This window comes from Penicillium argentinense (genome assembly GCF_028826775.1).
Source record: "Penicillium argentinense strain IBT 30761 chromosome Unknown utg000010l_segment0_segment0, whole genome shotgun sequence".
Lineage (NCBI taxonomy): Eukaryota > Fungi > Ascomycota > Eurotiomycetes > Eurotiales > Aspergillaceae > Penicillium > Penicillium argentinense.
Genome location: NW_026622669.1, coordinates 782893 through 810156, shown reverse-complemented (window position 1 = coordinate 810156; position 27264 = coordinate 782893). Strand labels below are relative to the sequence as shown.

The 27264-nt window shown below is 51.2% G+C and overlaps 10 protein-coding genes across 10 annotated transcripts; 3 read left to right on the top strand and 7 right to left on the bottom strand.

Annotated features, from left to right (window-relative positions):
- Positions 1 to 490: 490 nt before the first annotated feature.
- N7532_010008 (class I myosin myoA) lies at positions 491 to 4202 on the bottom strand (the record flags this gene model as incomplete). Its single annotated transcript, XM_056622499.1, has 2 exons — positions 491 to 912; positions 974 to 4202. 2 exons carry the CDS (start codon positions 4200 to 4202, stop codon positions 491 to 493), a joined length of 3651 nt encoding a protein of 1216 aa, XP_056469915.1.
- Positions 4203 to 4258: 56 nt separating this feature from the next.
- Positions 4259 to 4474, top strand: N7532_010007 (uncharacterized protein; the record flags this gene model as incomplete). The annotated part of the gene is made up of 1 exon (XM_056622498.1): positions 4259 to 4474. The coding sequence occupies one exon, from the start codon at positions 4259 to 4261 to the stop codon at positions 4472 to 4474; it is 216 nt and encodes a 71-aa protein (XP_056469914.1).
- Positions 4475 to 5516: 1042 nt separating this feature from the next.
- On the bottom strand, positions 5517 to 7038 carry cp8 (putative carboxypeptidase Y; the record flags this gene model as incomplete). Its single annotated transcript, XM_056622497.1, has 3 exons — positions 5517 to 5992; positions 6045 to 6405; positions 6457 to 7038. The coding sequence occupies 3 exons, from the start codon at positions 7036 to 7038 to the stop codon at positions 5517 to 5519; spliced, it is 1419 nt and encodes a 472-aa protein (XP_056469913.1).
- Positions 7039 to 7673: 635 nt separating this feature from the next.
- Positions 7674 to 8513, bottom strand: N7532_010005 (OPA3 family protein; the record flags this gene model as incomplete). The annotated part of the gene is made up of 2 exons (XM_056622496.1): positions 7674 to 8393; positions 8454 to 8513. 2 exons carry the CDS (start codon positions 8511 to 8513, stop codon positions 7674 to 7676), a joined length of 780 nt encoding a protein of 259 aa, XP_056469912.1.
- A 1319-nt stretch (positions 8514 to 9832) lies between these two features.
- N7532_010004 (CDC5/polo family serine/threonine-protein kinase) lies at positions 9833 to 13348 on the top strand (the record flags this gene model as incomplete). The annotated part of the gene is made up of 1 exon (XM_056622495.1): positions 9833 to 13348. The coding sequence occupies one exon, from the start codon at positions 9833 to 9835 to the stop codon at positions 13346 to 13348; it is 3516 nt and encodes a 1171-aa protein (XP_056469911.1).
- A 561-nt stretch (positions 13349 to 13909) lies between these two features.
- N7532_010003 (NAD(P)-dependent alcohol dehydrogenase) lies at positions 13910 to 15170 on the top strand (the record flags this gene model as incomplete). The annotated part of the gene is made up of 2 exons (XM_056622494.1): positions 13910 to 14038; positions 14097 to 15170. The coding sequence occupies 2 exons, from the start codon at positions 13910 to 13912 to the stop codon at positions 15168 to 15170; spliced, it is 1203 nt and encodes a 400-aa protein (XP_056469910.1).
- Positions 15171 to 15305: 135 nt separating this feature from the next.
- Positions 15306 to 17167, bottom strand: N7532_010002 (uncharacterized protein; the record flags this gene model as incomplete). The annotated part of the gene is made up of 4 exons (XM_056622493.1): positions 15306 to 16403; positions 16469 to 16779; positions 16830 to 16905; positions 16958 to 17167. The coding sequence occupies 4 exons, from the start codon at positions 17165 to 17167 to the stop codon at positions 15306 to 15308; spliced, it is 1695 nt and encodes a 564-aa protein (XP_056469909.1).
- Positions 17168 to 18358: 1191 nt separating this feature from the next.
- On the bottom strand, positions 18359 to 19603 carry N7532_010001 (uncharacterized protein; the record flags this gene model as incomplete). Its single annotated transcript, XM_056622492.1, has 5 exons — positions 18359 to 18711; positions 18901 to 19082; positions 19128 to 19215; positions 19287 to 19493; positions 19540 to 19603. The coding sequence occupies 5 exons, from the start codon at positions 19601 to 19603 to the stop codon at positions 18359 to 18361; spliced, it is 894 nt and encodes a 297-aa protein (XP_056469908.1).
- Positions 19604 to 21786: 2183 nt separating this feature from the next.
- Positions 21787 to 22005, bottom strand: N7532_010000 (uncharacterized protein; the record flags this gene model as incomplete). Its single annotated transcript, XM_056622491.1, has 1 exon — positions 21787 to 22005. The coding sequence occupies one exon, from the start codon at positions 22003 to 22005 to the stop codon at positions 21787 to 21789; it is 219 nt and encodes a 72-aa protein (XP_056469907.1).
- Positions 22006 to 25019: 3014 nt separating this feature from the next.
- On the bottom strand, positions 25020 to 27252 carry N7532_009999 (dynamin family protein; the record flags this gene model as incomplete). The annotated part of the gene is made up of 2 exons (XM_056622490.1): positions 25020 to 25763; positions 25822 to 27252. The coding sequence occupies 2 exons, from the start codon at positions 27250 to 27252 to the stop codon at positions 25020 to 25022; spliced, it is 2175 nt and encodes a 724-aa protein (XP_056469906.1).
- Between the last annotated feature and the right edge of the window lie 12 nt (positions 27253 to 27264).

The window sequence follows — 27264 nt, the reverse complement described above, 5'->3', positions numbered from 1 at the left end:
ATGGGAGGGTTGTTGGAGGGAGGTGGGCTTGGGTGGCGGGGTATTTATTTGGAGCTCAGCTGCGGCGGGGCTGTGGAGACGATTGGCTATCGATCGATCGGAAGACTGAAGAGAGGTGGCCGTGTGGTACGATTTGATGTGGGTACGATTACATGTGTTTGTGGGTGATGTGTACATTGAGGTCACTACTACAAGTATCGCTGGGAACTACGAGTAGTGGCGGAACTATGATGAACACGGAGGACGGTATAGAGGACGGTATATATTCGACAACTTTCTACGGTATCAACCAAAACCGACCAGCCCATGACCCACAAACAGAAGAATGACTATCCATCATCGAAACCTGAATGAATGCACAATGCCGGGGGTTTTGAAACAGAACAGATCAAGACAAAAAGGGAATGGAAGAAGTATGAACCAACAACCAAAAAGGGCCAACGCTAAGCGCAGAACACGATTCCAACACCTGCGAAACCGGCACACAAAACTACCACTCATCATCATCGTCGTGCTTTCCTTGCATCGCACTCTGGCGTGCCCTCAAAGCCTCGGCAAGACCGCCTGCAAGACTTGCGTTCGAAGCGCTGTTCGGCGTGCCGCGACCGCTCGCACCGGATGAGTCGCCCGAGTTCATGCTGACGGCACTATCGCGAGGAGCAGGAGGTGGCGCGGGCTTGCGACCAGCCATGTTCGGCCGCTTGGCCGGGGGTGCCGGGGGTGCTGGCTTGGTCTTTGCGGCGGCTGCGGCTCCGACGCCATTCGGGACAGGGCTGGGAGTGGCTCGCGGGGCCGCAGGAGGAGGAGGAGGAGGAGGAGCGGGCTTTGGGGTGGGAGCCGCTTGCTCCTCCAGATAGGCTTCAGGAGTCCAGCCCTGAACGGAAGTCGTCGTATTCATACACAGCCACCATCCTGTATCATGTTAGAATGGGGTAAATTCACGGAATAGAAAAAACAGGATCGGAGTACAAACCATTTCCTTCCTTAGAGACGATCTGCACGATCTCTCCAGCGCGAATGGACAGCTCGTTCGACCGATCACTGCTAAAGTCATACAAGACCTTGGCAGTAGGCTTCTTCGAGGCAGGAGGTGCAGAAGGAGGAGGGGGTGGAGGGGCTTTCACGGAGCCTGTAGAATCGGTGCGGGTATGGGAGGCAGCCGCAGCAGCAACCGCAGCAGGTTGAGGAACAGGAACCACGCGAGACTGAGCAGCTGGTTGCGACACAGCGGTGGTTTGATGAGAGACTGGCAGGGGCTGGGCAGGGGGTGGAGCTTTGCGGGCAGCGCTCGAAAGCTTGCCAGCGCCACCACCAGGACCACCAGGACGCAGCAGCTTGCCCTTGGTGACCGGTCTAGCAGTGACCGGCTTCGGTCGTGGGGTAGGCTTGGACACAGAGCTGGGAGGCTCACCGGCACTGGTATGGATCGTGCTACTCTTGTAGCTGTCGACGGCTCCAGCCTGCGGGTCCTTGACTGCCTTGACGGTAGCCAGCTTGCCAGGCTTCTTGTTGTACTCAATGCTTTCTCCGATCTTCACGTTCAGAGAGCCACGAAGAGCATTGGAGAGGTGGGTGAAGAATTCGGTCTTGAAGACACAGTTGAGAAGGGGATCGGGCTCTTGAGCACCAATGACGAGTGAGAACCAGTCGTCCTTCAGGTTGGAAGTGCTGACAGTCTTGATGGCCCCGATCGGAACGGTGCGTTCGGATGCAATCACAAGTTGGTTATTGGCAATGTTCTGGGCCACAATGTACACATGGCGGCTGGTCAGAACTAAGATGCGAGGAGCAGGCTTGCTGGAACGACCAAATTTGGACACCAATACCTCGGCACGGCACGAAAAGAGAACGTCCTCGGAGTTGCTGATGTTCGCGCCATTGCGGATCATCTCACCAGGACCGCCCTTGTTACCAACGCCGAGGTAGTCACCGAGGAAGCGACGAGAGCCTAGCAAACTCATTCTCCGGCGTTCCTTACGACCTTGCAGGACCTGGTGTCCCTGGTCACGCACCTTGATCAACTCAAGACCTCCAGTCATACGGCGCCAGAATCGCTGGATACGGATGGCACATTCAATGCGATACCGGAGGTAGTTGCGCCAGGCACGCTGGATACGGATAGCCATGTTGTGCCAGTAGCGGTCACGCATAGCCTCGAGGGCGAAGAGGGTTTCAGGAGTCTTGACGAAGACCTTGCTGATACCCATTTGGTATTCCTCTGCCGGAATTCGAGTATCTTTCAGGATTTGCTTCGCACCGGACTCTACGTCCCCAGTCCAAGTGTAGTCACCAGCATACGATGTCTGCGGTGACAGAAGATAGAATCGTTCCACGAACTTATCGAACGTCTGACGGTATGCGAAACCAGCACGGCGGATACGCACATTCTCCTGCAGACCAAGATACTTGATCTGGTGAAGCACGTTGCCAACATTGTACTCCTTAGGAGCCTTGTTGTCGTTAGGCTTGATGGTACGGATGTATGAAGGTTGGGCCTTCATCAGCGTGGCGACAAGGTCGTTTGCAGAGGCCTTAATCTTATCACTGGCCGTAGGCGGGCGACGCTTGTCATCCTGGTTGACCTGGTTGGGGAAGAGTGTGTGGACAAACTGGTTGCTGCTGGACCCAGCCAGGTTCAGCAAGTCCTTCAACAGTTGATCCTTGTTTTTATCGGTCATACCCTCGACCGCGTAGCTCACGTCACCAGCGTAGTGCTTGACGATAAACTGGCCTTGGCGGCCCTCGAAGTTGGGGTTCTGGGCGAGGAAGTTCAAACGTCCAACGAAGGTGTTGTCAGCGGCACCGGAGTCGGCGTGCGCGGTCGCGCAAGCATCGTTCAGGGCAGCAAACACACCAGGAGGTCGCTTGTCTTCGATCAAGGAGCACACAACCTTGTTGTCGAAATACTTGATCGGGGTCCATTTGATCTGCTCGCGGGCATATTCGTCCTGTTCTGCCTTCAGAGTCAACTGAATGAAGATCTGCTGTAGCTTCTCATTCACGTAGTTGATGCACAGCTGCTCGAACGAGTTCTTTTCAAAAATCTCGAATCCATAAATGTCCAGAATACCGATCGAGTTACTGATCGCACTCCGGGCAGTCAGGGACTGGTTCACACGCTCTACGATCCAGTCGAAGAGGTTGAAGTAGATGGCCTTGGAAAGGGCATCCCGCACCGCCGAGGCTTGGACCTTGTTTAGCGGCACCTCGTAAACGGAGCCTCTGCGGCCTCCGCGGGCAGTCTCCATCAGACGGATCGTCAACGCCTTGTTCACCTGAGCCGCATCGACTTCCAGCAGGTACGCAACAAAGTCGACAGTCGACTGATCTGTGATCGCCGCATTGCCTGAGTCGTCCTCTGCAAACTGAATGTTGCCAATCCAGAGAATGGCCGCCAACATGCGGAAGACGTTATCCTGCTCCGGCTCAGACATACCAATCACGCTCATCGCATCCAATGTCTCCTTGAAGTCCGCCACGTCATCGACTCCGGGCACATCGTAACACTTCGAGCGGCTGGTGTAGAGGTAGGACTGCGGCTGTTGAACACCGAAGCTATCCCGATACTTTTGCGGGGCGCCCTTGGTGAACTGATAGAAGATATGGAAGTTTCGCTCATTCGTAATCTGACCCACGACTCGCGACTTCTCCAACAGGTAGTTTGTAATGTTGGCACCGACGGGTTCGCCGTTGGCGTTGAACTCGAGCTCGAGGTATTTTCCGAATCGCGAAGAGTTGTTGTTGCGCAGTGTTTTCGCATTACCAAAGGATTCCAGGAGAGGGTTTGTGGCTAGTACCATGTCCTTGGTCTGCTGGATGGATGAATCGGTGCCACCGGAGACACTGGCAATATATTGCATAATGCGCTTCGCAGCCTCCGTCTTACCGGCACCGGACTCGCCAGAGATAATGACACACTGGTTGTCCTTGTAGGATTTCATGTTGTAATATGCCGACTCGGCGACTCCGAATACGTGGGGAGGGACTTCGAGACGGTTCTTGCCGCGGTAAGAATCGAGCACCTTGTCGGTATAGATGCCAACTAGAGACGTCGCATATGGGGTCAGCCATCTTATCGCACTACAAACATCGTTCGGTGTCGACTTACGGTCTTGGAATGGATTGACGGACACCAACACATGTCCGATATAGGTCTGGTATGACATGTTAGCCCAAATCCTGCCGTGCGCACAGCCTTGCATGCTTGCAGCGCACCCCGAGGCCCGCGTATGTTGGTCTGCCTTACATAGATCTCGCCATGCTCAAATCGCAGTTTCAGGTTATCGTTGATCGCCTCGTTAGAGATCTTGCTCAGCAGCGTCAAGTCGGACACACCGATCTCCTTCTTCTTGGAGGTCTCGAAGGCGGCCTTCTTGACCTGCGGCTTACCGGTCTGGCGACCATCACCGACGTCGGCGACCGCTTTGGAGCGACCAAAGCGGCTCTTCTTTTCCCCGCCTACGGGGCGGCGTGAGTGACCCTAGATAGAGCGCGGGGTTAGCGGATGTCGCGCTGTGGAGGGAGTGGCTTGAGTTTGCGGCTATAGGGGGTAAACGACTAACCATGTTGTTGCCAGTTCACCCGGGAATGACACAAGCCCAGGATATGGAAACTCAAGGAGGAATTGAAGGAGAGATCACGATTGACCAGAGTGTCGGGAAGCGGAAGGCCTGCGGCTTGCGGACTTACGTACTGCCCGAACAAACTAAATCAAACAGACTGCGCCACGCAGGGTCTCCGCTGCTGCCTCAGGGGTTCTCCGACATTTACTGGTGACCTTCGAGTCTGCAATACTGGACGATCAAATCAGAGAATAGGCAAATTCAGATCATTGGGTACCACTTACACTGTACTCGCCACTTGACCCAGTCGCCCAGTAAATTGGGCACATCCCTCCCACTCCAATGTACTTGCACCAGCCACAGACCCTCTGTGGCGCGTGCGCGTCAAGAATAGCAGCATCGACGTCATTGGGCATAAAGACGTTCGTAAGCGCCGGGGCCAGTGTGGACTATATTCTATTGTAGCATATCTGCCTGATCCCCCGCCCGCCTTATTTGCCATCCGATAATCTATCTACCTGGTCATTTATTCAGTCACCTACATCATCAGACGCATAGTCATCTACTCCAGATTGTGGCTGCAGTAATCCCTAATGTACCCTATTCTTTCCAGCTTCTCGGAAAAAGCAAGCGGATCTGTTAGGCGCCAAATCACATAATGATACGTTGCTCTCGGTCTACCCTGGCCTCCACTGTTCGCACTACCGAAGCTCCTGACATCCTTCTAGAAGGGTGATTCCCCCCACAAAGTGCCAAATTTACAAAGCCGGTCTAGATGGGCCCGAGATAGTCCCCAACAGTTGACGGCATGAGAATTATTCTATCAGTTGTAGCTTTGTCCCGTGATCCAACGGACCATTAAATCGAGTGCCACGTCAGGGCGATCTTGCGGCAGCTATAAATTGGATTAGTATTGACTGCCACCTCTCAGAAGTCTGATGACTTGCTAGACATTCAACTCACAAGATGGCCTGATCCATCCACAGTCACAACAGCAAACCGGGATGGAATTTCTGCCCCATCGTGAACAAAGATCTCAACCTCTTTTGTCTTGCCAACCGTTTCATTCTTCCCATCAATAATAGAAGTCCACGGCTGTAAAGCCTTGGACGAGAACTCAGACTGTCCTTTCCATGATAGCGAATTGGCCCACCTCAGAGTCCCGGCAGTGTTGCAGGCAAGATCCAGGTTACCCTGGTAAGCCAGATAGTGCACCTGGTTTTTCAGTAAAAAGGCGACCATGTCTGAGGCGGGCGTCATAGTATCAGAGGTGGCATCAAAGGCCTTGCTGATCGCGTCGGACTCGAAGCTATACTTCTTGATCGCTTTGGGTGGTGAGAGGGCTTTCCATACGGCTGGTGAATTCAGATAATTTTCCATGTGTCCAACTTGCTCGTAGCAAATTTCGTCAATCAAGCACGGGGCGGTGACTGCATTTTGTTAATAATCTCGAATGGACATGCTCGCGCATATCAGACCTACTATCGAATCGATTCCGCCCGCCTGCGTAAGACTCATCGTCATACCAGCTGACTACGCCTTCGTAGCAAATGGATGAGGCTGCACCACACACAGCAGCATCGGGGTGTCGAGCGCAAACATCCAATAGCTCCTGGCAGCGGGGCATATTCGCTGCCATGATATCACACCTTGTCTTGTTGAATACTGGTTCGGGCACTCCAGGATTGGTCGTGCACAGCGTTTCCCAGTACCCGAACCATGAATCTCTGGGCGACATAAAGCCATTTCCCACCAAGCAGGACCGGAGCTGGACCTGGGGCTTGGAGGGGTACAGTTTATTCTGCTGGACGATTTCGGCACCAAGATATGGAATGTATTTCCCCTGCAAGATAAGAAGTCAGCGCAGCAGTTCTAATTGGTTGAAAATACCTACTGCATAGGATTCTCCCGAGAGATGGACGGTATTGTTCAATCTATCTGGAAAAACCTCAGACACGAAGATCTGCAGAAATCGGTGCATATCCACAGCGGATTGCTTCGAATCATGGGGGACGTCGTAGCCTTCATCTAGATACGAAAAGCCAACGGAGGCTGGCTGATCGACGAAGAGCATCGAAGAGTTCCTCGTCCATCCCCAGGGGTTATGAACAGTGCCGTTTCCATGTTTGTTGACGAGGCAAGGACCGACCTCCGTGAATAGCCCGATCATACTTGAGTCACCTGGTCCCCCCGTCATCCATAATGTCAATGGATCAGTTGCGGGGTCATTCTGGCTCTCAAAGTACCAGAAAAACAGATGGTGAGGGCCGACGTCCAGCCACCCGGTATATTGCTCGGTACCGGCGACACAAATTGAATTATCTTGCTGGCGAATGCGAATCGAGTGGTCCGGTGAATGACTACTCCGAAAAACGCGGAAGTCGGTCGAGTCGGTATTGGCGTACTCAGAGCTAAGGACTTGTTGTTGGGCTGCGACAGTGAGACTCAGCAGCGCGGCGGAGAATAGGAGCCGCATGTTGAACTTGATTTAGATATCGATCATGGCATCACCGGGTCTTGACGGTCGGGCTGGGCTTTTAATTGACTCGTGCTTGATGGTGGCCTTGATCGCGTCGTGACTCCGAACTCCGAACGACAAGCCTATCACATCAAGCTGCAAAAGGCTCGCACTCCACAGGGTAACATCGTTCCAAGCCACTCAGGCTGCCCGAAACCAACGCCTTGTTCTTCGTTGAGAGACCAACGACAACCTTGGAACGGCTGAACCCCGATGATAAGTCGATTGGTTCAAGTCAGTATATCCAACGGAGGAGTCTTGAAATAAACTCTTGCCGATTGTCTTGTAGCTTTTGGTAGATCACTGGATCTGTCTGAGCGTTTGCATCCGTCGGTCGCATTCAATTGATTTCTAGTTTGTCAAGGATCTGATTCAAATTTTGCGAGGAAACAATGATGTTGGGGAGCAAAGTCAACCAGGTGGAGAGGTTCTATTCTATACAAAAATGTCTATATGGCATATGTAATGTCCCAGAAGATGAGGGGAGGGTATCAACACAAATCACGGTTCTTCCACACCGCGCAAGCAAAGACTGGCTCAAAATGCACAACGCTATATGAATATATGGCAGACACAGTAGTAGGTGGTCTCTTTCAAGACTTCTGAGTCGAAGATTCTTGTTGGGGAGCCGGGGTTGGAGTCGGTTGTTCTGCGGGCTTTGGCACACCAGTTTTCGAGTCATTTGTCTGCGGTGACTCCTTTGGACTCCCCATTGCTGCTGCCGTGTTTTGCTGAGAGAGTGAAGGCTCCTGTCCAAAGGAGATATAAGAGGTGAGCCTTGTCCATAGGCTCTCTTCGGCTCGGGGCTTTTGTTCCTCTTGCTCAACATCCAGCTTTCCATGCTTCTCCTCGTAGAGCGAGAGCTTCTTCTCCAATGCGACGAGCCGGTCTTCGACGCCTTCTCGGCGGGTGCTTTCCTTCTGGCGCGATCGCCAGGATTCAAACACAATCAATCCGCCAGCCACGAGGAAGAGGAAGGTCTCACTAATGAAGTTGGCACCAGACTCGATAGCTTTGGACTCGGACAGGGGTCGAATTCTATAATGTTGTGGTTTCGCAGCCTCCTCCGCGGCAGCCTTGGCTTTATCCAATGCTTCTTGCTCGGCTTTTGTCGCGGCCTCCGTTTTGACCGTGGGCTTCTTGGGAACGTGCCGCTTGGCTTCAGCTTCGGCGGCAGCCTGTTTCCGGGACGCAGTAGTGTCGCGGATGGAGCCTAGCCGGAGGCGCATATCGAATCGGTGAAGGGCTTGCGCCATTGAGACGCAGACGTTGCGGAAACGCTCATGTTCGCGGGCTTGAGCTTTGATTTGATTCTGTTGGTTCGTCAGCTTGGCGGGGTTTTGGTGCTCTCGCTAGAGGTATGTCGGACTGACGGCGATCGGCTTAGATAGGGTACGAATCACCAAGGAGGAGATTTTGAGGGTGAGCGACATGGCGAAGGTGAAGTGCAGAATTCTTAGGACTTGACTCACGGGCAGTGACGTTGACCCACCAGGCACGACTGAGTCAGCAGCTCCCGAAGCTTCCAGATTGGATGGGAGTATTTTCTTTCCTTTCCGACTCAGCTTTCGCAAGCCTAAATTGGAATACTATAGTATTCACCTTAAGCCATTTCGGTGTTATAGCCCAAGAGCAGTGGTCACGATTGATGCCTGCGTTGCCCGTAGAACACTGTACTCCCGTGCAAGGCTTAAATGGGCAGGGGACCCATTTCCGCGAATTGCTACCGCCTAAGAAAGTTGACATTCTAATCATTGACTATCGACCAGGATTTCAAATCAAGAGTGATGACAGCTTTGGTTATCAGGTGGCTAGAGAAAGTTCAAGTGCTATCAAAACAATAACGATAAATACTTCTGCTTTTATGTGGGTAACTCTGCCAACGGCTCTGGACGCCCCACTCCTGAGGACGCAGCCAACAGCATGGGTTGGCGATTACTCCACGCTATTTGTTTATACCTAGGACATTTTTATGGAGAAGAAAAAGATTGTGTACTCTGTGTTTCCGTCGATCTAATTGAGGACTCTCGTAAGTGTTTTCTTTGAAGTTCGTTTGAGTATCCTGAAGTTGACTGGATCTCTTGAATTTCGGTGTGTAGCCGTAAACCACGACGTCCGAGAATGTTCATCAAAATATATTCCGGAGTCGCCCAACCATAACTATATCGTCTATCAGGCTTCAAGAAGGGGAAGTCGTATAGCGAGATCTGATCAAATAGAAACCATCCCATTCAACAAAGAAATCCCCTCAATGCATCCGGAGATGCAGATTCTGTCTCGAAAGATGGCACGTGACGCTGACCTCAGCAACCACTGTTTATCGATTCCCCAATCGGGAAAACTATTATGGCCCGAGTTCTTCACTTTGGCTTCACTCCCCACCCCCAACTCCCGACCGTGTTTGCGCTGTCTGGCTTCGCAGCAGCTTTGTACAGTTTTTTTTTTTTTTTTTAGCGCTTTGCATTCTGGTACGCTTCCATTCACCTCCCGTCTACCCCCTCGGCCCCAATTGCGCAGGCTCGGGTTGCCGACCGGGTGGAGCTAGCTGCTCATCAGTGCTAACGGATTGTTGCAGGGATACCAATCTTGCAGCAACTCGATACCCCCTTTGCACCATCGCCTAATACCTTGATTCTTTCCATGATCTTTACGCCTGATATCCGTTTCTAAGAAAATTTTGATCGCACTCGAGACGTTGCGACGACCATAATATCGGCGCCGTGACGTTGACAATCCCGAGTTGACGGACATAATGGAGGCCCTTTCACCGCGCTCGACGAACCAGATGATTCGGCCGAAGCCTGTTACAGAGCGCAAAATGACCGACCGAAATGCTGCGGCTGGACCCGTGCAGAAATCATCGTCTTCCAAGAATCATGCAGACCCGCCGCCGGCATTCGTCCCAGAACCTGAAGATGGCGGAGAGCGGTACTCGATTGGTGCGTTCTTGGGAAAAGGAGGATTTGCAGTTTGCTACGAAGGTACGCTGGCGCGAAATGGCAAGGTGTTCGCCATGAAGGTAGTGAAGTCACAGATGCCCCAGAAAAAGATGGAAGAAAAGGTGAGTGCCACGGATCCTCCAGGGCATGGCCGAAGTCATACACTGACACTCTTTGAGTTCCGAACGGAACTCCAAATTCACTCCAAAATGCGCCACCCGTTCATCGTCCAATTCTACCGCGCCTTCGCGTTCGAGAAAAGCACATATGTTGTTCTCGAACTATGTCCCAACGGATCAGTTATGGATATGGTCAAGAAACGACGCTCCCTTACTCTACCAGAGGTCCGCCGATTTATGATTCAGCTTTGTGCCGCAGTCAAGTATCTACATAAGCGATTTGTGGCGCATCGTGACTTGAAGATGGGTAACCTGTTTCTCGACCATAACATGAACATCAAAGTCGGAGACTTTGGACTTGCGGCTATGATATTGTCGGACAAAGATGCGAAGCGTCGGAACACACTCTGCGGAACACCAAACTATATCGCACCCGAGATTCTCGACAAGAGCAAGGGTGGGCACACCCAGAAGGTTGACATTTGGTCGTTGGGCGTCATTTTCTTTGCCATGTTGACTGGATATCCACCTTTTCAATCGAAGACACAAGAGGAAATCTACAAGAAGGTCCGAACGCTGACATACGTCTGGCCTAAGGACTCAGACCATTCCAACTTCATTCCTGAGGAGGCGAAAGATTTGGTAAGCGCTTGCTTGAACCTGGTGGATGAGGAACGACCCGACCCCGACGATATTGTCGAGCACCCGTTTTTCAATATGTACGATGGTTGTATTCCCCGTCAATTGGATCCAGCCTGTCGATTCAACAAGCCAATTTGGCTTAAAGACGAGTCACCGCGAGGCGACTCTATGATGAGTGGATACGGCCTGGACTCGGATGAGAAGCTGCGGTCGTACGTATTTCAGGTCGATGATCCCAGCCAGCGGTACCATTCTTGTAAGGCTGCTTTCTACTCCCTTTGTGGCGTTGGCAAGAAGCCCGATGGAACACCGCGCAAGTCTGTCGGCCGCAACTGCTCGAAATCGGCGTATTCCGAGTGTGAAACAGAAGATGCTCGAGGTCTCCGCCCAGTGGTTCCTTTGCCGATGGACTTTGTGTATAGATGGCCACATAATATGGAAGGAGACTGGTGTCTCATGGAGAACTCGCGGAAGACTATCCGGACCGACACTTCCTCTTTTGAACAAAGCACACTGTCCCAACGCAGTGTTTCCTCTGCTCGGACCAACAGTACAATGGCCAGTTCCAGAACCAATGCTGCCCTTGCTGCTGCGCATCAGCGGAGAATGGAAGGCCAGAACCACGCAGCAACTCTTCGACAGGCGGCACGATCTGGCACGCGGACTCTCCGAAACGCCCCGGTCATGGATGATGTCCCTGAACCTCCCTCGCGGTCCCACCGTGAAGTTCAGGAGCCAGAATATGCACCGTTAGCCAGCGCGGAACAGCCAGCTGGTGGGCTTGCAGAGCGTCCTATTCGCACTCGACGGATGGCTTCGTCATCGAACGCCCCGACTCTTCGTGGAACAGAAAGGACCGCAGCAGCACCTCAATTGTCGAAGTCGACTAGCATGCCATCTGGCTTGACTATTGGCAAGACAAGATCCCAATCCCGCATGATGGAAGCAGCCAATTATCCTGCAGCACCGACGACAGAGCAGAAGCTGGCAGCACCCCCGGAAGAGCGGCGGCCCATGAGTCGGCAGACGACTCTTCGATCCACATCACGCCCTGACTTGAAGTTGCTGGCGGAACGATCGGAGCGACCAAAATCTACAATGAGCGACCGACCTCTAATGCCGGCTCAGCTGTCCCAGCAAGCCCAACCTGCCTCTCAGTCGACTGGTATCAGCCGGTCCAACAGCAAGAACTCAGCTGGTACCAAGGCTCGTTCCAGCCTGGGACTCAGCCCCTTGTTCCACCAGGATGATCTGTGTGATCTTCTGCCTGGCACTTCGCTGACGGACGTGAACACTGACTTGCGTCTGATGCTGTCGAACCTCATCAACCATGCACCAGCCCGGCGTCGTGGTGGCCCCCGAAAACAGCCACATGCCTATGTCATCAAGTGGGTTGACTACACCAACCGCTATGGAATCGGCTATGTGTTGGACGACGGCAGTGTGGGGTGTGTGTTCAAGGGAGAAAACGGACAGCCCGCCACCAGTGTTGTCGTCCGAGATGGCGAGAGACACATTCGGCGCAAGGCGCGCAGTGTCGACAGCGACGAGGGCAAGGGCATCCCGTATTCCGAGGCCGAGCAGCTTGTGCCGCGCCACGGCAACGCGGTCGAGTTCTACGAGAACAAAGATGACGATCTTCTTGGCTGTCGCGGAATTCGACGGGCGATGGTCTCGCCGACTTTGTTCGACTCTGGAAACTCGAAGGTCATGAAGATTCGGGTCAACTCGGGAACTGAGGCGGATCGGTGTGATGCCGAGAAGATCAAGCGCGTCAAGCTTGTTGACCAGTTTGGCAAGTATATGATCGGATCACTGGGTCGCCATGGCGACGAAGGTCTTGCCGACGGGCCAGCATCACGACAGACGAGCGGGCAGTTCATCAAATTCTACCAGCGACTGGGCAATGTGGGCATCTGGGGATTCGGAGACGGTGCCTTCCAGTTCAACTTCCCTGATCACACCAAACTCGTCATTTCGCCTGGTCGCACTCGCAGCTCGTCCCTCTGGATTGATTTTTACCACCTTTCGCCCTCGGCTGCTCGGTATTTTACAGCCAAGGGCAAAATGCACCCCTCTGGCTTCGATACTCGTGCTGTTGCTTCCGACGAGGCCGCGGCTTTCATCAGCATTGCGAATGGCAACTCTAGCAACTCGGTCGAAGACCGCATCCGGGAAATCCTGGACGCCAACTCGTTTTTGCAGAAAATCAGTTTCATCCAGGAAGTTCTGAAGGGCTGGATCAAGTACGGGCGTCTCGGTGGCCGTCCGTCCTCCAATCGAACTCCCGCCGGAGAAGACTCCGTGGCGCCGGAGATGTTCTGGCAAGGCACCCAGGAGCGCTCACCAACCGGAGGCCATGGAACCAAGTTCGTGTGGGTGACTGTTGGCGCGCCCGATGGTGATGGAGAGTATCGATCGGTGATGCTCAAGGATCCGATCGGTAGTGGTGCTGGTGGCAGCGACAGAGAGAGACTGGAGAAGAGAGGTGGGATGAGCGGTGCGATGAATCATGACAAGGAGATGGAGGTACTCAGGGAGCGGCTGCGGATGATGGGCCGTGAGTGATTTCTAACTGGGATTTATGCCATTTCATGTCCACCTTAATGACTTGATGACCTCCTGTTCGGGGTTTGTTTTTGTTTCCTGCTAATTTTTGATGCGCACAAAGGCGTTGGGAAAGTTCGCCCTGTTGTTATTCTGCCAGACCTAATCAGCCTGGTATCTCAATCGAGCTATTTAATCAAGTATTCCCTTAACTAGTAAAAGCACTAGAATGGTTGCCGTACATATTGATATCCCACAGCACCTCCACGGAACTCTTAACTCGCAGGGCCTGCTCGGATGTCTCTTTGTTCGCGGTAAACCTCCGTGGGGCCGCCCCCGCCCCCAGACTTCCTCCTTCGCGCACTCACTCGGATTGCTGTCCTCCGTCAATCACTTGGGCGTTGCTTGAAATAAAGTACTATTTGTTCAGGAGGGTGCATCGATCGCTCACATGACTTCTCGTCTACAAGGAGGTCGTCAGTCTTGCCGGGTTGAGGAGTATAAGAGCCAAAAAACGACCTGATTAGCCTCGTACGATACGGATACCTGCGACCTGCACATCGCGCTGATCAAACGGTCAACATGCAGAATCCATCATGTCTGCTCTATGGACCGGGAGACGCCCGTTTCGAAGACCTCCCACTCCCAGCCATCGAAGACCCCCTTGATGTGATCATTCGCATCGCCTACGTGGGTGTTTGTGAAAGTGACGTATGCATCCCTAGCTGCTTATATCTTTCCAAGATAAGAGCTACTAACGTATTTCCAGGTCCATTTCTGGACGCATGGTGGTGTTGGGAAATTCGTCTCGCTCGAGCGACCCCTGGCTTTGGGCCATGAAGCTTCGGGTATCGTGTACGCTGTCGGCCCTGCAGTCATGGACCTCCAACCAGGTGATCCAGTTGCCATCGAGCCTGGTTACCCATGTCGTCTTTGCAGTAGCTGTAAAGTTGGCAAATATAACCTTTGCCCGAAGATGAAGTTCGCGGGAAGTCCACCACATACCCATGGCGCTTTGTCGAAGTATTACAAGTTGCCAGCGGACTGCTGCTACAAGATCCCCACGAACACGCCCACACCTCTAAGGCTAGATGAGGCGGTGCTCATTGAGCCGCTCGCTGTTGCTGTACATTCTGTTCGACAAGTCAGGATTCAGCCTGGAGAAAAGGTTGTTGTTTTCGGCGCGGGGACGGTGGGACTACTCTGTGCAGCTGTGGCAAGGGAGTACGGGGCCAGTATGATCATATCTGTGGATTTGAGTCGTGATAAGCTGGACTTTGCGCATTCAATTGTACCCAACGGACGGGTCAATTTCTCAACTGCTATTCCCAACCCGTCGCTCTCGGCAGAGGAAAATGCGCAGTGTCTCCGCGGGATGCATCGCAGTTCGCTCTTTATGGACGATGTGCTTGGATTTGATGTTGCAATCGAATCGACAGGTGCGGAGTCTTGCATTCAGGTTGCAATCCATTCACTCAGGGTTGGAGGGTCGTTCGTGCAGACGGGTCTTGGGAAGAGAAATGTTAGTTTTCCGATCTCGACTGTCTCGGAGAACGAGATAAACGTCAAGGGGTGTTTTCGATACGGACCTGGGGACTATAAAATGGCCTTGGAATTTGCGCTGACGAAGAAGATCGGGCTTAAGCCATTCATTACGAAGGTGGTGCCGTTTGAGAATGCCGTTGAAGCTTGGGAGACGGCAAAAAGAGGGGAGGGAATCAAGACGCTCATTCGGGGTGTTGGGTTTTCGGATGGGAGCGAACATACTCATACTTCGTTGTCTCCGAGACGGAGGAGTGGAAGTCGGGAAAGAAACGAGTACATTGTGATTGATGAGGAGTAGGGGATTGCCATTAGTTTATTTATCTATGTCTTGTATTGTACATTCAATTGAAAGCCCAGTTGCCATCAGTCATGAATAGTGTAGGGAAGGTGCCCTGATATACAACGTGGTACCTTCCCAGCCATGGGTGCATATTTAATCAGTTGAGCTTTCCGCATTATGTTCCAAATCGCTCTCCTTTTTCTTTTCGTCGAGGCCCTGCTCCGTTTCAAGAGCTCGATCAAGGTCATACTCTTGGGTGAACAGGCTGAGTAGCAATGCAACGCCAGAGATAGCGCAACAAACAGCCCACACAATGCGCAGGCTGTCAGTGTACGCATCCTTGAGATCAATCTTGTCAGCACCAGCTGGCATGGCCTGGATTACCTGTACAAGACCTGCAGCATCCTTGCTGTATGAACTAGCCATTGGGGCCAGAGCAGGGTACTTCATCAGGTTGTGGTACATCTGATTCTGGAAGACGACACCTCCAACGGCAACCCCGATAGCCTGACCCAAGGCACGGAAGAAACTGAACATCGCGACTGCAATAGAGAGGTTGCTTGGATCCGCAGAAGCCTGGACCGCATAGCCGAGCGAAGGGAAGAGCGCTCCCAGACCCACTCCACTCACAAGGTTAAGGAAGATCCAACCCGGAATACTGGTATCTCTCTTGATGATGCATAGCAGGCCCATTCCGATGGTGGAAATAGTCCAGCCCATCCAGATTGCCCAGCGATATTTGCCAGTCTTTGTGATCACGATCCCGACCACAATGGCACAAGGGGCAGTGGTGAAGGTCTGGGGGAATAGTGCCACTCCGGCGATGACAGGCTTGTACTCCTTCACGGCTTCGTAGTAGAGAGGTAGGTAGTAGAGTGCACACCATAGAACAAGACCTTGGAGGACACTCCCAACGAAAGAGACGACAGCTGTGCGGTTCACAAAAATAGCCGGAGGAATGATGGGCTCTTTGGCGTAGCGGTATTCGTAAAAGGTGAATGCAGCTAGTCCTGCGACTCCAATGAGTAGAGGGACGAGAGTGTGCCATGAGTCCCAGGCATAGGAAACACCGCCCCATGTGAGTGGAATCAAGAAGGAAGATAGACTGCCGACGAAGAGGAGGGTACCGGTATAGTCAATCCGACGTAGTTTCTCGAGGAGGGAGCTAGGGGCGAGCCTCAAAGTGAGGAATAGAACGACAAGAGCTGTACCGATACCAATGAATGGAAAATTGATGTAAAATACCCAGCGCTGCTAGAGATCAGTCAAGCGCTCGGGAGAGGGTCAAGCTTGCGCTATGATTATTTTGCACTCACCCACGAGACATTCTGGGCAAAGCCTCCTCCAAGAATAGGTCCAGTCACCGAACCAATACTCCACATCCCGCTAAGGATGCCGAAGTACTGTCCACGATACCGCAAAGGTACGAGATCCGTGATGACTATTTCCGCGAGTGCAATGATACCGCCACCACCGACGCCCTGAATAGACCGGCCGACTAGCATCTGCGTGAAGTTCTTTGCGACTGCTGACACGATAGCACCGATACAGAAGAACAAGATTGCAGCCAAGACTGCTGGGCGACGGCCGAAGATATTGGAGAAGGATGCAAAGCTTGGTTGGAACACTAGGAATCGTTGAGACAGACAGTCGTTGTGAAGGAAGGGTTGGCCATACCTGTAGAGCAGAGCAGGAATGAGGTTCCAGTCCAAAATGCTTCGATAGCAGTTCCATTAAGATCTTTGGCCATGATCTTCAACTTTTTAGCAGAGACCTATAGCAGGCGGAGGTATGTGACTGCGTACCGGTAGAGCAACGGAGATGGAGGTTCCATCGAGAGCGGCCATCAACGCGAGCACACATAGTGTGAATATCACCAAAATACCCTTTCGCTCGAGGACGAACCCACTATCAAGAGTCTCATCCTTCAAGGTGGTTTCGTCTGCTGCAAGGATTCCAGGGGAAGCAGGCGATTCTTGTTTGTCAGACTCGATGGTGGTGGGTTCGGAAGCCATGCTGAGGAAAGATATTCAACCACGACCAATTATTGTGTTCGATTGAGCGGAGTGAGGTTTTCCCTGTCTCAGAAAAGGTGTATAAAGGCAGAGAAGATGTGTGGGGGGCAAATGAAGTACTGGATGTACCAGCAGACAATCGCAGGCAAACTAAACAAACGCCGACGAGTAGTTTTGCAAAGTCGGTGCAATCTTCAAAAACTCCTTGACAGTGTTGATTTTATTTTATTTTTTTTCCTATGCGATACTCGCAGTCATCCATTATATAGACACGCCCAGCTCTTAAATCAGGACTCAGGAGTCTACGTCAAGAAGGCCAGACCATGTCCACACCTCGTAACAAGGCCAAAAGTTGCACCGTCGTGATCCTGCAAATCCACTGATATTCTGCCCCCACCTCGCGATCCTGAAAGCTTCACCGTTACGCAGTTGGAGGTGAAGCGGCTCAGGCATGCAAGCCCATCGCCAAGAGTCGGGCTAATTCGATCCCGAGAGCCAATCAGGGCGGCGATCGGCGCAACTTTACTGCGATCCCAGGACTTAGTCTCGCATCGGCTGTCCGCGTTGTCCCTAGTCCGAATGCGAGATCCTAGAAAGCCGCGTCAAAGGGCGAAAATTTGGGCTTAGTGCCATAGTTGGTAGTCCTAAGACCTGCTGTTGATTTGATCTCCCGATCGACTTGTCTGTGCTGACAGTCGGGGTGTGAGTTGTCGTGTCCGATCGGATACGGACTATACAAATGCGCCCGCGGACCTACGGAGAGTGTTTTTTTGTCTATCCCGTATTTTCTAAGAAGGCTGTTGGATGTGTTGAAATATATTGGTTTTATCGGAAACCCCGACCGCCGTCGTGGGATCTCCGACCCGGCAACGGTCATGGGGCATAAGATCGGTCTCCGGTAAACTCGCAAGTAACCTTTGGGAACCCATCTAGGATGACGTGGCGTATGATGCGAAAACTGAAGGTTTAGTGAATGTCGTCTTGAAATTGCCTGAAATTTAACAATTTCTTTATTCTTTTCTAGTAGCATACTTAGGATCGGAGCAGATCCATATCATGAAACGAAAGCTGTGTTGAGAAGCCCAAGATTTCAGCCGACACGGCTGAAAGTTGCATTACAAAGACATCCCTAATCGCATATAGGTACCATATTAGATATTGTTTACCTTATACCACCCTCGAATCTATTTTCTATTTCTGCAAACGCTCCCACTCACTCCGAACAGTTTCGGGAATCTCTTCAAAGAGACTAGGTCTCGAAGGGTTCCACCCCAAGACCTCACGCGCACGCAAGTCATGTCCACGAGAGTTCGTGCCCCACCTCAGCCCCTCAAATCCAGCATAGGCTTTGGCAGTATCTAGATCAATCTGCTCAGTCCGGGCTTCAGGAATGCAACCCAGCTTCGCAGCAGCTTCCGCCGTTGACTTGGACAGTTCTCCCCAGACGTTCGCCATTCTCGGTAAGGTAGTAGGCATCTGCGCCCCAGAGTCCTGGGTCGTTGCGGCCTGCGATTGCGGCGTCCGCGAGGAGTGCGTAGACGTCGCTGAGTTCGTGGACGTGAATGTGGTTCCAGATGGATTGGCCGGCTCCTATGATGGGCCCTTTCTCTAGTTGGATTGTTGCTTTTCGAGTTCGTAGGCTTGGCGGCCGCGTTGCGAGACTGGACCACGCCCTCAGTCTGATTGGGATGTTAGTGGATGATGCTTAGTGGAGTATGAGAAGGGTTTAGTACCGTAATTGGTTGGCGGACAGACAAGGGCAGTTTTGAGAACACTGGAGTGCTTGGCCCCGGCCCCTAGCACCAACTGGTCCACATTGCAGTGGAATGCATGGTTCGGAAGATTAAGCAGTTCATCAACCTTGTCCCAGTTATTATAGACATGGTCACTCTTATTGCCGAACTCGTTCTTGTCGCTATCCTCGTAGGTGAGAATGCCTGTTCCGCCCGTGTGAAGCCACTAGCCCGGCTTTTCTTCAGAGTGGCCAGCGACCAAGCCAGCGATGATGGCCTTTGCAGCACCAACGCGGTCAGAGGCATCAGCCGCGTCTGTTGCCATCAGTGTTAGATACCGGAGGGATAGCAATCATAGTGATCGTGAGGGGACGGTGTCCACTTACGCAGGACGATGTCGGCGGCCGCGCTCTCCTGCTGGAGCAGAGGGGAGTCGTCAAGGTCTCCCAGGACAATTCGAATGTTTGGGTACTGCGCCTTGACTTGCTCGGCCTTTTCAGTGCTGCGCACGAGAACCGAGTATTGAGAACTCCGGGTGTCGTGCGAATAGCGTTGCCAGGGCGTCGCCGCCAATGTATCCCGTTGCACCGGTTCTGTTATATGGTGAGTGATTACCTAGATGGATGGGAGAAGTCATACTCACAGGAAGATTTTCGTTATGTTTGCGGGTTGTGGAATAGCATGCTGCTGGTGTAGTTAACATTGTTCGCTGGTAAGGAAGAGTTGATGTCAGAGGCAGGATGTTGTGTTGCACGTCAAATAGCTGCAGTCGTGTGAACAATCGAAGGCCCAATATCGGTAAACTTGCAAGGTATTGATGAAATCAGCTGATCTATCGCGGGTAAAGCAAATACCCGGCGTGCTGAATGCAGTCCGTCAGTTCGATGCCTTTCCATCCTGCGATCGTCGTCGCATTTGTAAGCATTCATGAGGTAAGATGATGCTTTTTCGCAACACCCTCATATCACGGTGTGAGAAACCTTTACACCACAACACTAGTTAACTATCCCGGGCTGACTAACCCGAACGGATGGTGAGCGAATTTCTGCAAGGGCAGCTCGTGCTCGTTAGAAAGTTAGCAAGCGATTTGCAGGAGAGCCGCTTCGGTAACCGCTTCAGCACTGAAAGGTCTCCCTGCCTTCTGAAAGTAGTAGTCTGTGGCGGTGGATGACCTCCACTCGCGACTAGTACATTTAAAGCATGCGCTATGTGAAAATTATGAAGACGAAGCCCGCAGGGGCGATAGCGATTGTGTTCAAGCGCATCGACACAAAATACAAAAGCAGAGCAAATCAGCAAGTCGATGGCTTCCTTACTGAATTGCCTCGGTGGTATTTTCGCTAGTGAGGGTCGGATTGTCATAATGTCCACAAATCATGTCGACCGTTTGGACACTGCATTGATCCGTGCGGGTAGAATAGATCGATGATATGTTCTATTCGGGACTGTTGCATGAGAGCCCCGTGCGTCGGGCCCACGATATTCCGTGCTGGACATCTCACACAAATATCGCCTGGCCTGCCCCTCCCTCGAAAAGAACATCGCCGTTTCGAGGGAGAGCCGGGCTCTCTCCGCGACGGCTTCTTCCCGCCCACCGCGGAACCCCCCTCATGTATATACCACGTATGCTCCCGCATAGCTATTTTCCTCCTAGAATATACGGAGTGCCACGGGCCCGCCTGCAGCCCTCACGGCGCCGTAGCCCTCCGTCAACGAGGTCTACATCGCCAGTGTTCAGACCGCAGGTGCCCCGTGCGGGCCAAAATATCTCATCCGTCTCTATCTGTGCCAGTGTAGCAATGGTTGGAATAGAAGGTGCATTTTCAGCTTGCCAACAAATTCATCTGCAAGGAACTCTTCAAAGAATTCGCGCAGGGCAACGACCTTTTGGACCTGGACGATTTAGCAGACGACTTTGCGGAACGGAAATTCCATCGAATGAATATTCTCCTGCCAGATTGAGTACTTAATGATGATTGGTGACATGGAAAGACTGCGGAGTGGTTTGTGCAATGGGCCCAGAAGCCAAGAAATCAACAGCGCTTGAGATTAGAAGGAATGAATGGTGAATGCTGATGGCCACGTTCTTGGTCACATGAACTACAGCGCTCTGGTCGCTGGTTCAACTCGCTGGTAGATACTCTTTATAGTCGCTCACTTATGTATTCCTATCACCGAGGGTAGTTTTTGGCAAATAGAATTTGGCTACAGTAGGATGGTTGCTTCGTAGACAGAGGAAATCAACATGAGTTATGCAAACTGAATGCGAAATGGCTAATATTACGCGCGGTGCTGTATCTTGCGCTGTAATTGTTGATTAAGAGAAATGCGCCGGAGCCGGAGCTTGTGTAAGGGAAGGATTTTCCGGTCGCAGTTAAGAAGCAGGTGGCTCGCTTCTGCACCCCACGCGATCATCAGCAGATCGATTAGACTCTCGAAAGTGGTCATTATGTACCAGAAGAGAGGAGGCAAAACCTCTCCTCTATGTGCGATTCGACCATGGAATGAGGGCTGCCCCTGGGCAACAATCAATCCTTGCAGGTGGTTGAGAGAGTACTGCAGAATCCTTCCAGAATGTTTCACTGATTGGACCAAGCCAGATGCCACTTACTGGACTGCGTGGCGGGAAGATATCCTCCCAACTACTGAGCTCATAAGCTAACAAAGCCGTTGTGTGCTACCAGATCAACATTCTGCTGGTTGCTAAAGTGCCTGTATCGACTTTGCGGAAATTAGACCATTCCGCTACTCGAATCCGATTGCCATCAAAATTATAGATCGAACTTCTGTTAAGAGTAGAGCCTCTGTACAAAGCAACCCGGAAGCGCTGGTCGAAAAGGATGGGATCAAGACGACCATCATGGGATATTATTTTCACCAAAGGTCTCATGATCTTCGTTTCACTTTGCGTCCCTCGTCGCCTTCATGTTGTCGTGATCGCTTAACAGCTCGTTTTTTGGGATTAGCTTTGTCGGCGGTAGCTGAAGCAAGTGCCTCGGCTCGAACCCGTTCTGGAAAGGTTTCGAAGGGCTGGAAGGGAATCTTTCTTCGGTAGATAGTTGGACCGTTGGTACTGGTCTTGGCAACCATCGGCTTTTCAAGCATTTCGAGAAATTCGCACGTAAATTGCGCCTCATAAAGATGAACAAACTCACGATCGTTCCTATTTACCACCACAAGGCGTGGCTAGGATTTGTTAGCCTATTTTTCTGGATAGCATTAGGAAAGTAATTCAAAAAATCATACCGAAAATGCTCTTTTGGGCGGATTTTTCGAAAGGCGTTTCTGGAGTTGCGCAATAGATAGCAAGACACATATAAAATATGGATCTTCTGTCCATTCCTGTGGGGTAACTCGGGATAATTTCCTTGCAAAGAGACGTGCGCCAATTGTATTATGATCATGAGTCGTTGTCCCAGAAGGCGTAAGTATCCTTTCGCGAATACTAGTAACATCCAGATAGTCCAAATAGCCAACAAAGGGCACACCCTGATTGATCTGGCCGGTCTCGGTACGGTGGAAGAAGATAGAGGAATGCGGTCGGTGAGCGGATTTGCCAGCGAAGAAAAATTTAGGGCCTTCACTATAATTAGGTGCTGTTAGCGATCAGAACAAGAAACCAACAGATTAAAGAAAGAAATCAATCGTGAGTATGCAACTCACTCGCACTGGTTAAACACGCTTTCTTTATCTTGTAGGAAGCGAGATAGGATAGTGAATTTCACAGATGGAACAGGGCTGCTGGCAAGTATCTCTGCATCAATTGTCTTCTGAATTCTAGCACAAGATGCTTGAATATCGTTTCTTCGGTGAGGCGCCTTATTGTCAGTGTCCTTTGTTGGAACTTGCTGGAATGAACATCCGAACGCGTCCAGGTGACGTATGGTCCAAAATAACGGGTTCACCAGAAGCTCGCTATGATATCGCATTATGTCAGAGAGTGACATAGCTTTAATACCACACGACATACTGTGGTTGCTTTAGCTGGGTTGCCTGAGATGGTGAGTGGTTGCATGTCTTTAGCTGGGTTGCTGACCGCGTTCGGTCCACAAGATTGCCTGCGGAGGCGCAATAATAAATAGCCGATACTGCAGGAATTGCGCACGGACGCTCAATGATAGATCGACGATACCAAGTCACATGACCCTGCTTAGGCTTCCCTTTTAACCCCCAAGGCTATTGTCCCAGCGGGGCTATATCTTTAATTCACTCAATTCTTCTTCACATCAGCAACATGGCCAACTCCTCATATTTCGATAGTGTCACCTCTGAGTCGGCTTTTGCAGATAGATTCAGAGTTGATGGAGGGAAGCTTTTCTCGAAAATCCCCCACGTTGCCGCGAGTGAATGGAGCCGTGATCATTTATTCGCCTGTCGCGTAATACGACGGGAGACTCAGTATGATGTTTTACCTGTTTTATCGGGATACAAGAGCTTGTCGGATATGAGATCCTTTCCCGAAATTCATGCATTCCTGAGGGGGCCAGATTCGACATACAGGTCTCAAAGCGAGCACGGTCTTGTTCGTGATTCTGGTCATCCCCTATCTCTTGCACAAATCTGGGCTGCAATGGCAATGATAAAAGCTGGAAATAATCTTCACACAGAAAAACCTGAGCACTGCTCTGTATACGGAAGTGATGATGAACCTGACGCAAGAGTCAAACGCCTCCGACGAAACACATTACAAGAAGACTACGTCGACTCCAGTGCACTTCAAGTTGGCTCAAGCAGCCCTAAGGCCGAAAGCTCCTACGCTACTTCCTCATTTGGCTACGTTGATAGAGAAACTCATATGTTTTTGTCATCACCGGAAGATGAAACTACGACTTGCATCTTGCGTTATTCGCCATATTTTGTACTATGCTCCACCTCAAGACTCTGGGGGTCTGCAGACAGTTATTGAGTTTCGCGACGCTAAAAGAAGGCTCACTGCAACAACACCAATGTTAAGGCGGAAAATAGTCGCTATTGACGACGGGGGCCTTTGCCGACGGAAAGGAAATGGGGACATTTTTGCAGTCGACAGAGAGCGCGTGGCTATTGTTGAAGCCAAGAGACAATTCCAATGCCTAGAAAATGGCAGGCCCACTATTTCAGACAATTGTCTCGCACAAATGACCTGCGAGGCTCTAGTAGCAAGATTGGCCGACCCATTCGCCGAATTAAGCCAGGGCAGGTAATGAAAATTCGTTATGTCTCGTTCGGACATCAACCAGAATTGAAGACGGCTAACAGTGCGACCTAGGACCATACTTATTCATGCCGCACAGCATTACATGTGCTTTCTCCAATTCGACATCAGCGATGATTACATCCTAGACTTCGAATCAGCTTCCCCTAAAAATTTCATATATGTCACATCCACCCACTGGTTTGATCTAAGTTCTCGAAGCGGGAGAGAGCACGTGCAAAATTTGAGTTGTATAATGCGATGGGCTACGTAAAATATCAGCCACATACTCTTTTCTAGGATTTACAAAAAGACATACAGAATGAGAATCGCTATGTTTCAATAGCGGAAAGCATCAGATATAGTGGTAGATGAGGCTTGGCATCATCTATCCATCGATCATATACCCATCTACCACATGTAGTCACGTGATGCCTGTTTACCATGACTTTATACTTACGGCGTAAATCTCAATCCTGGCAGCATCGGACGGAATTATACCTTGCTGATAGGACAGTATTCACTGATTGGTGTGTATTATTTCCCGCAGCTTTTGCGTGCACTACTGCGTGTGAAGTACATATTCAACATTTGTGCCGGTACTAGGATTGGTGGTCCACATCAGAGGACACAGTGTACCGCTCTGACGTGTTCTCGGCAAACAGGCCGACCGTGACTGTGTCATCCAGGATGTTCATGAAGAGATGTCCCATCGAGGCCGAGAAGCAACCTAAGATATGCTGCCACGGATGGAGTACTGAGTATTGCCAGAGAACCCTTTCTAGAAAGATCAATTTATTTAGCTATCGAGTATCTAGGTAGCAAAGACAAAGATATCAAGCGTGAAGGGAAGAAGGAGAGAGAAATCCACCAGCAGATTAATGCGTCTCATGACTAGAGCTATTGTCTTGTGACAAGAGATTTAACGTCTGCACCCGCAAGTTTGTCAAACTTGCAGACCACCAAAGCATTTTTGCAGAGCGTCGACCATATCCTGGAGCTTTTTGCGTCGTCTGGTATTTTTTTCTGGTTCCACGGCAATACGTTCGATATCTTCATCTGACATACGCACAACGGTTGATGGTTCGAAGATGGACGGAAGTGTTCTCATGATATGACGCTCGACCACCTGACGACAGACATTGTCCACAAATGTCTTCATAGCCACCTTGTAGTAAGATGACAGGGCGGTATATGCCTCATCGCAGGTCTGTAGATCCATGTCTACCTTGATTTGCTCTTGGAGCGAAGACAGAAGCGCAGCCCTATCTCCGGAGGTATTGCTTACATGAAAGTTCCCCCACGAATTCATTGTTCTGGTGAGCGCATTTTCGATCTCATTTTTCATCGAATCTTGTCTCGATTTCTGGATGTTGTCAGTGAAGTAGTGATTGTATGTGATTGGCTGTATCTCCTCATCATCACAGATCTTCGCTAATTCATCCAATGCTTCCTGAAGGATCCTTTGTGATGAGGTGCTGATGGTCATTTGGAGCTGAAATCGCAGATCTTCCTCCTTCACCACGTGAGCTAATGTGCGTTCCAGAAACGCAGTGACATGATAGTGAACGACCCTGACGTGGGTTCGAGCGATTGCCGGCCAGCGACTAGCTTGCTCGTGGAATAGGCACGAAAGGAGATTGTGGCTGTAGCTGCCGGACAGTTCCAGTCCCCGCGTGCTCTTGTAGACCTATCGATGGATTCTGAATTTAGCGTTTCTTTCCCATAAGAATAGACTATTGACTCACACTTAAAATCCAGTTGTTGAATTCCATTAAGGAGATAGTCTCTGGTTTGCCCAATGTATCAAGATGATGGTTTGCGGCATCTTTTTCAAAAGTGAGAGAGGATGTGCTATCCGCATATTTCACTTCTTCGACCAGGCGCTTGTGAGAAGACGTTCGCATAAAATCTGCAAAGCTAGCGTTTAGTAAATGAACCAGAGCGCGTAGTCGATTGTGCAGAGCGTCTCCCTGGTCAGGGTCAAAAAAGCGGGAGCCATGGTCATGATAGCGTCCATCAATCGAAGATCGCACGAGCTCACAGAACTTCATGCTCAGCTTGGAAAGGTATAGTCTTTGAATCATGGGCGTATTTCTTTCTTCGCCCAGGTCTGCAAGCTCCTTCTGGGACTCTTCCAATAGCTTCGTAACATCCTCTCGCACCTTAGGCAGCTCCCGCTCGAAATGACGCTCCAAGAGGACTTGGCAATAGGAACGCAAAGCTCTAACCCCAACCCGACTGGAGTCCAGGTCATGGACTTTCCATTTCTCCTTTCGGAAGTACTCTTCCTCTTCTGCCTGGCGTCGCTCAACTGAAATGCCCTTTGCCAGCTGTTCCGGGTCTGGGTTTTTCAGCAGGAAAAAGCCCAAATCAATCTTTATTGGCCCTTGATTCTGCATCAGGGCGGCGATTCTGTCTTCGGTGCCGCGGTTGATGAGATCGGCCTTGGTGATGATTCCAACCGTCCGCTTTCCGCTCTTGTCAAAGGACCTCGCACGCCGAATGATTGGCTGCGTCTCGATGTCATTTCCTGCCGGGAAAACTGCAAGAATGATAGTGCGAGATTCTTTGAGATAGTTGTCGACGAGTTTGCTAACGAGTTCAACGGCCTCCTCGTCTTCTGACCCTTCAATCAAACCTGGCAGATCAACGATCGTAAGATGGAGGCCTGTAGGACCTGTGACTTCAATCCGCAGTATATCTGCTACAAAAGCCGGTGCGTCGGCGTCGTTTTCTGTATAGGTCTTGAGGCCCATTCGCTTTGACACGTCCTCAACGACATCTGCGAGCTCGCCATATCCAGAGAGGCTACGACTGTAATTTTTCAGACTTTCAAAAGTAGCGTCATTTCTGGAGGGATGTGGAATAATAGAGGCGGTAATGGAAGTGTCTTGCTGGGGCACATCGTGAAGAATGATCTCTGTAGCGAACCTGGTGCATAGGCCATCCTTGCGAGGGAATGGCACCGAAGTGATGCCTTCTAGAACGGAGCTTTTGCCGACAGACTGGTCGCCACACACAATGATCTGGGGCAGAGAGATACAATCACCAATACCGTGGGCTCGAGCCTGAGCGATCTGGTTTAGCCATCGCCTCATGCGGTCAGTGCCAAGGCTTGCTTTCTCATGAGCCTCAGGTGGCCCGGGCGGATTGGTTGTGATCTCTTCTGCCATCATGGGTGGTACGCA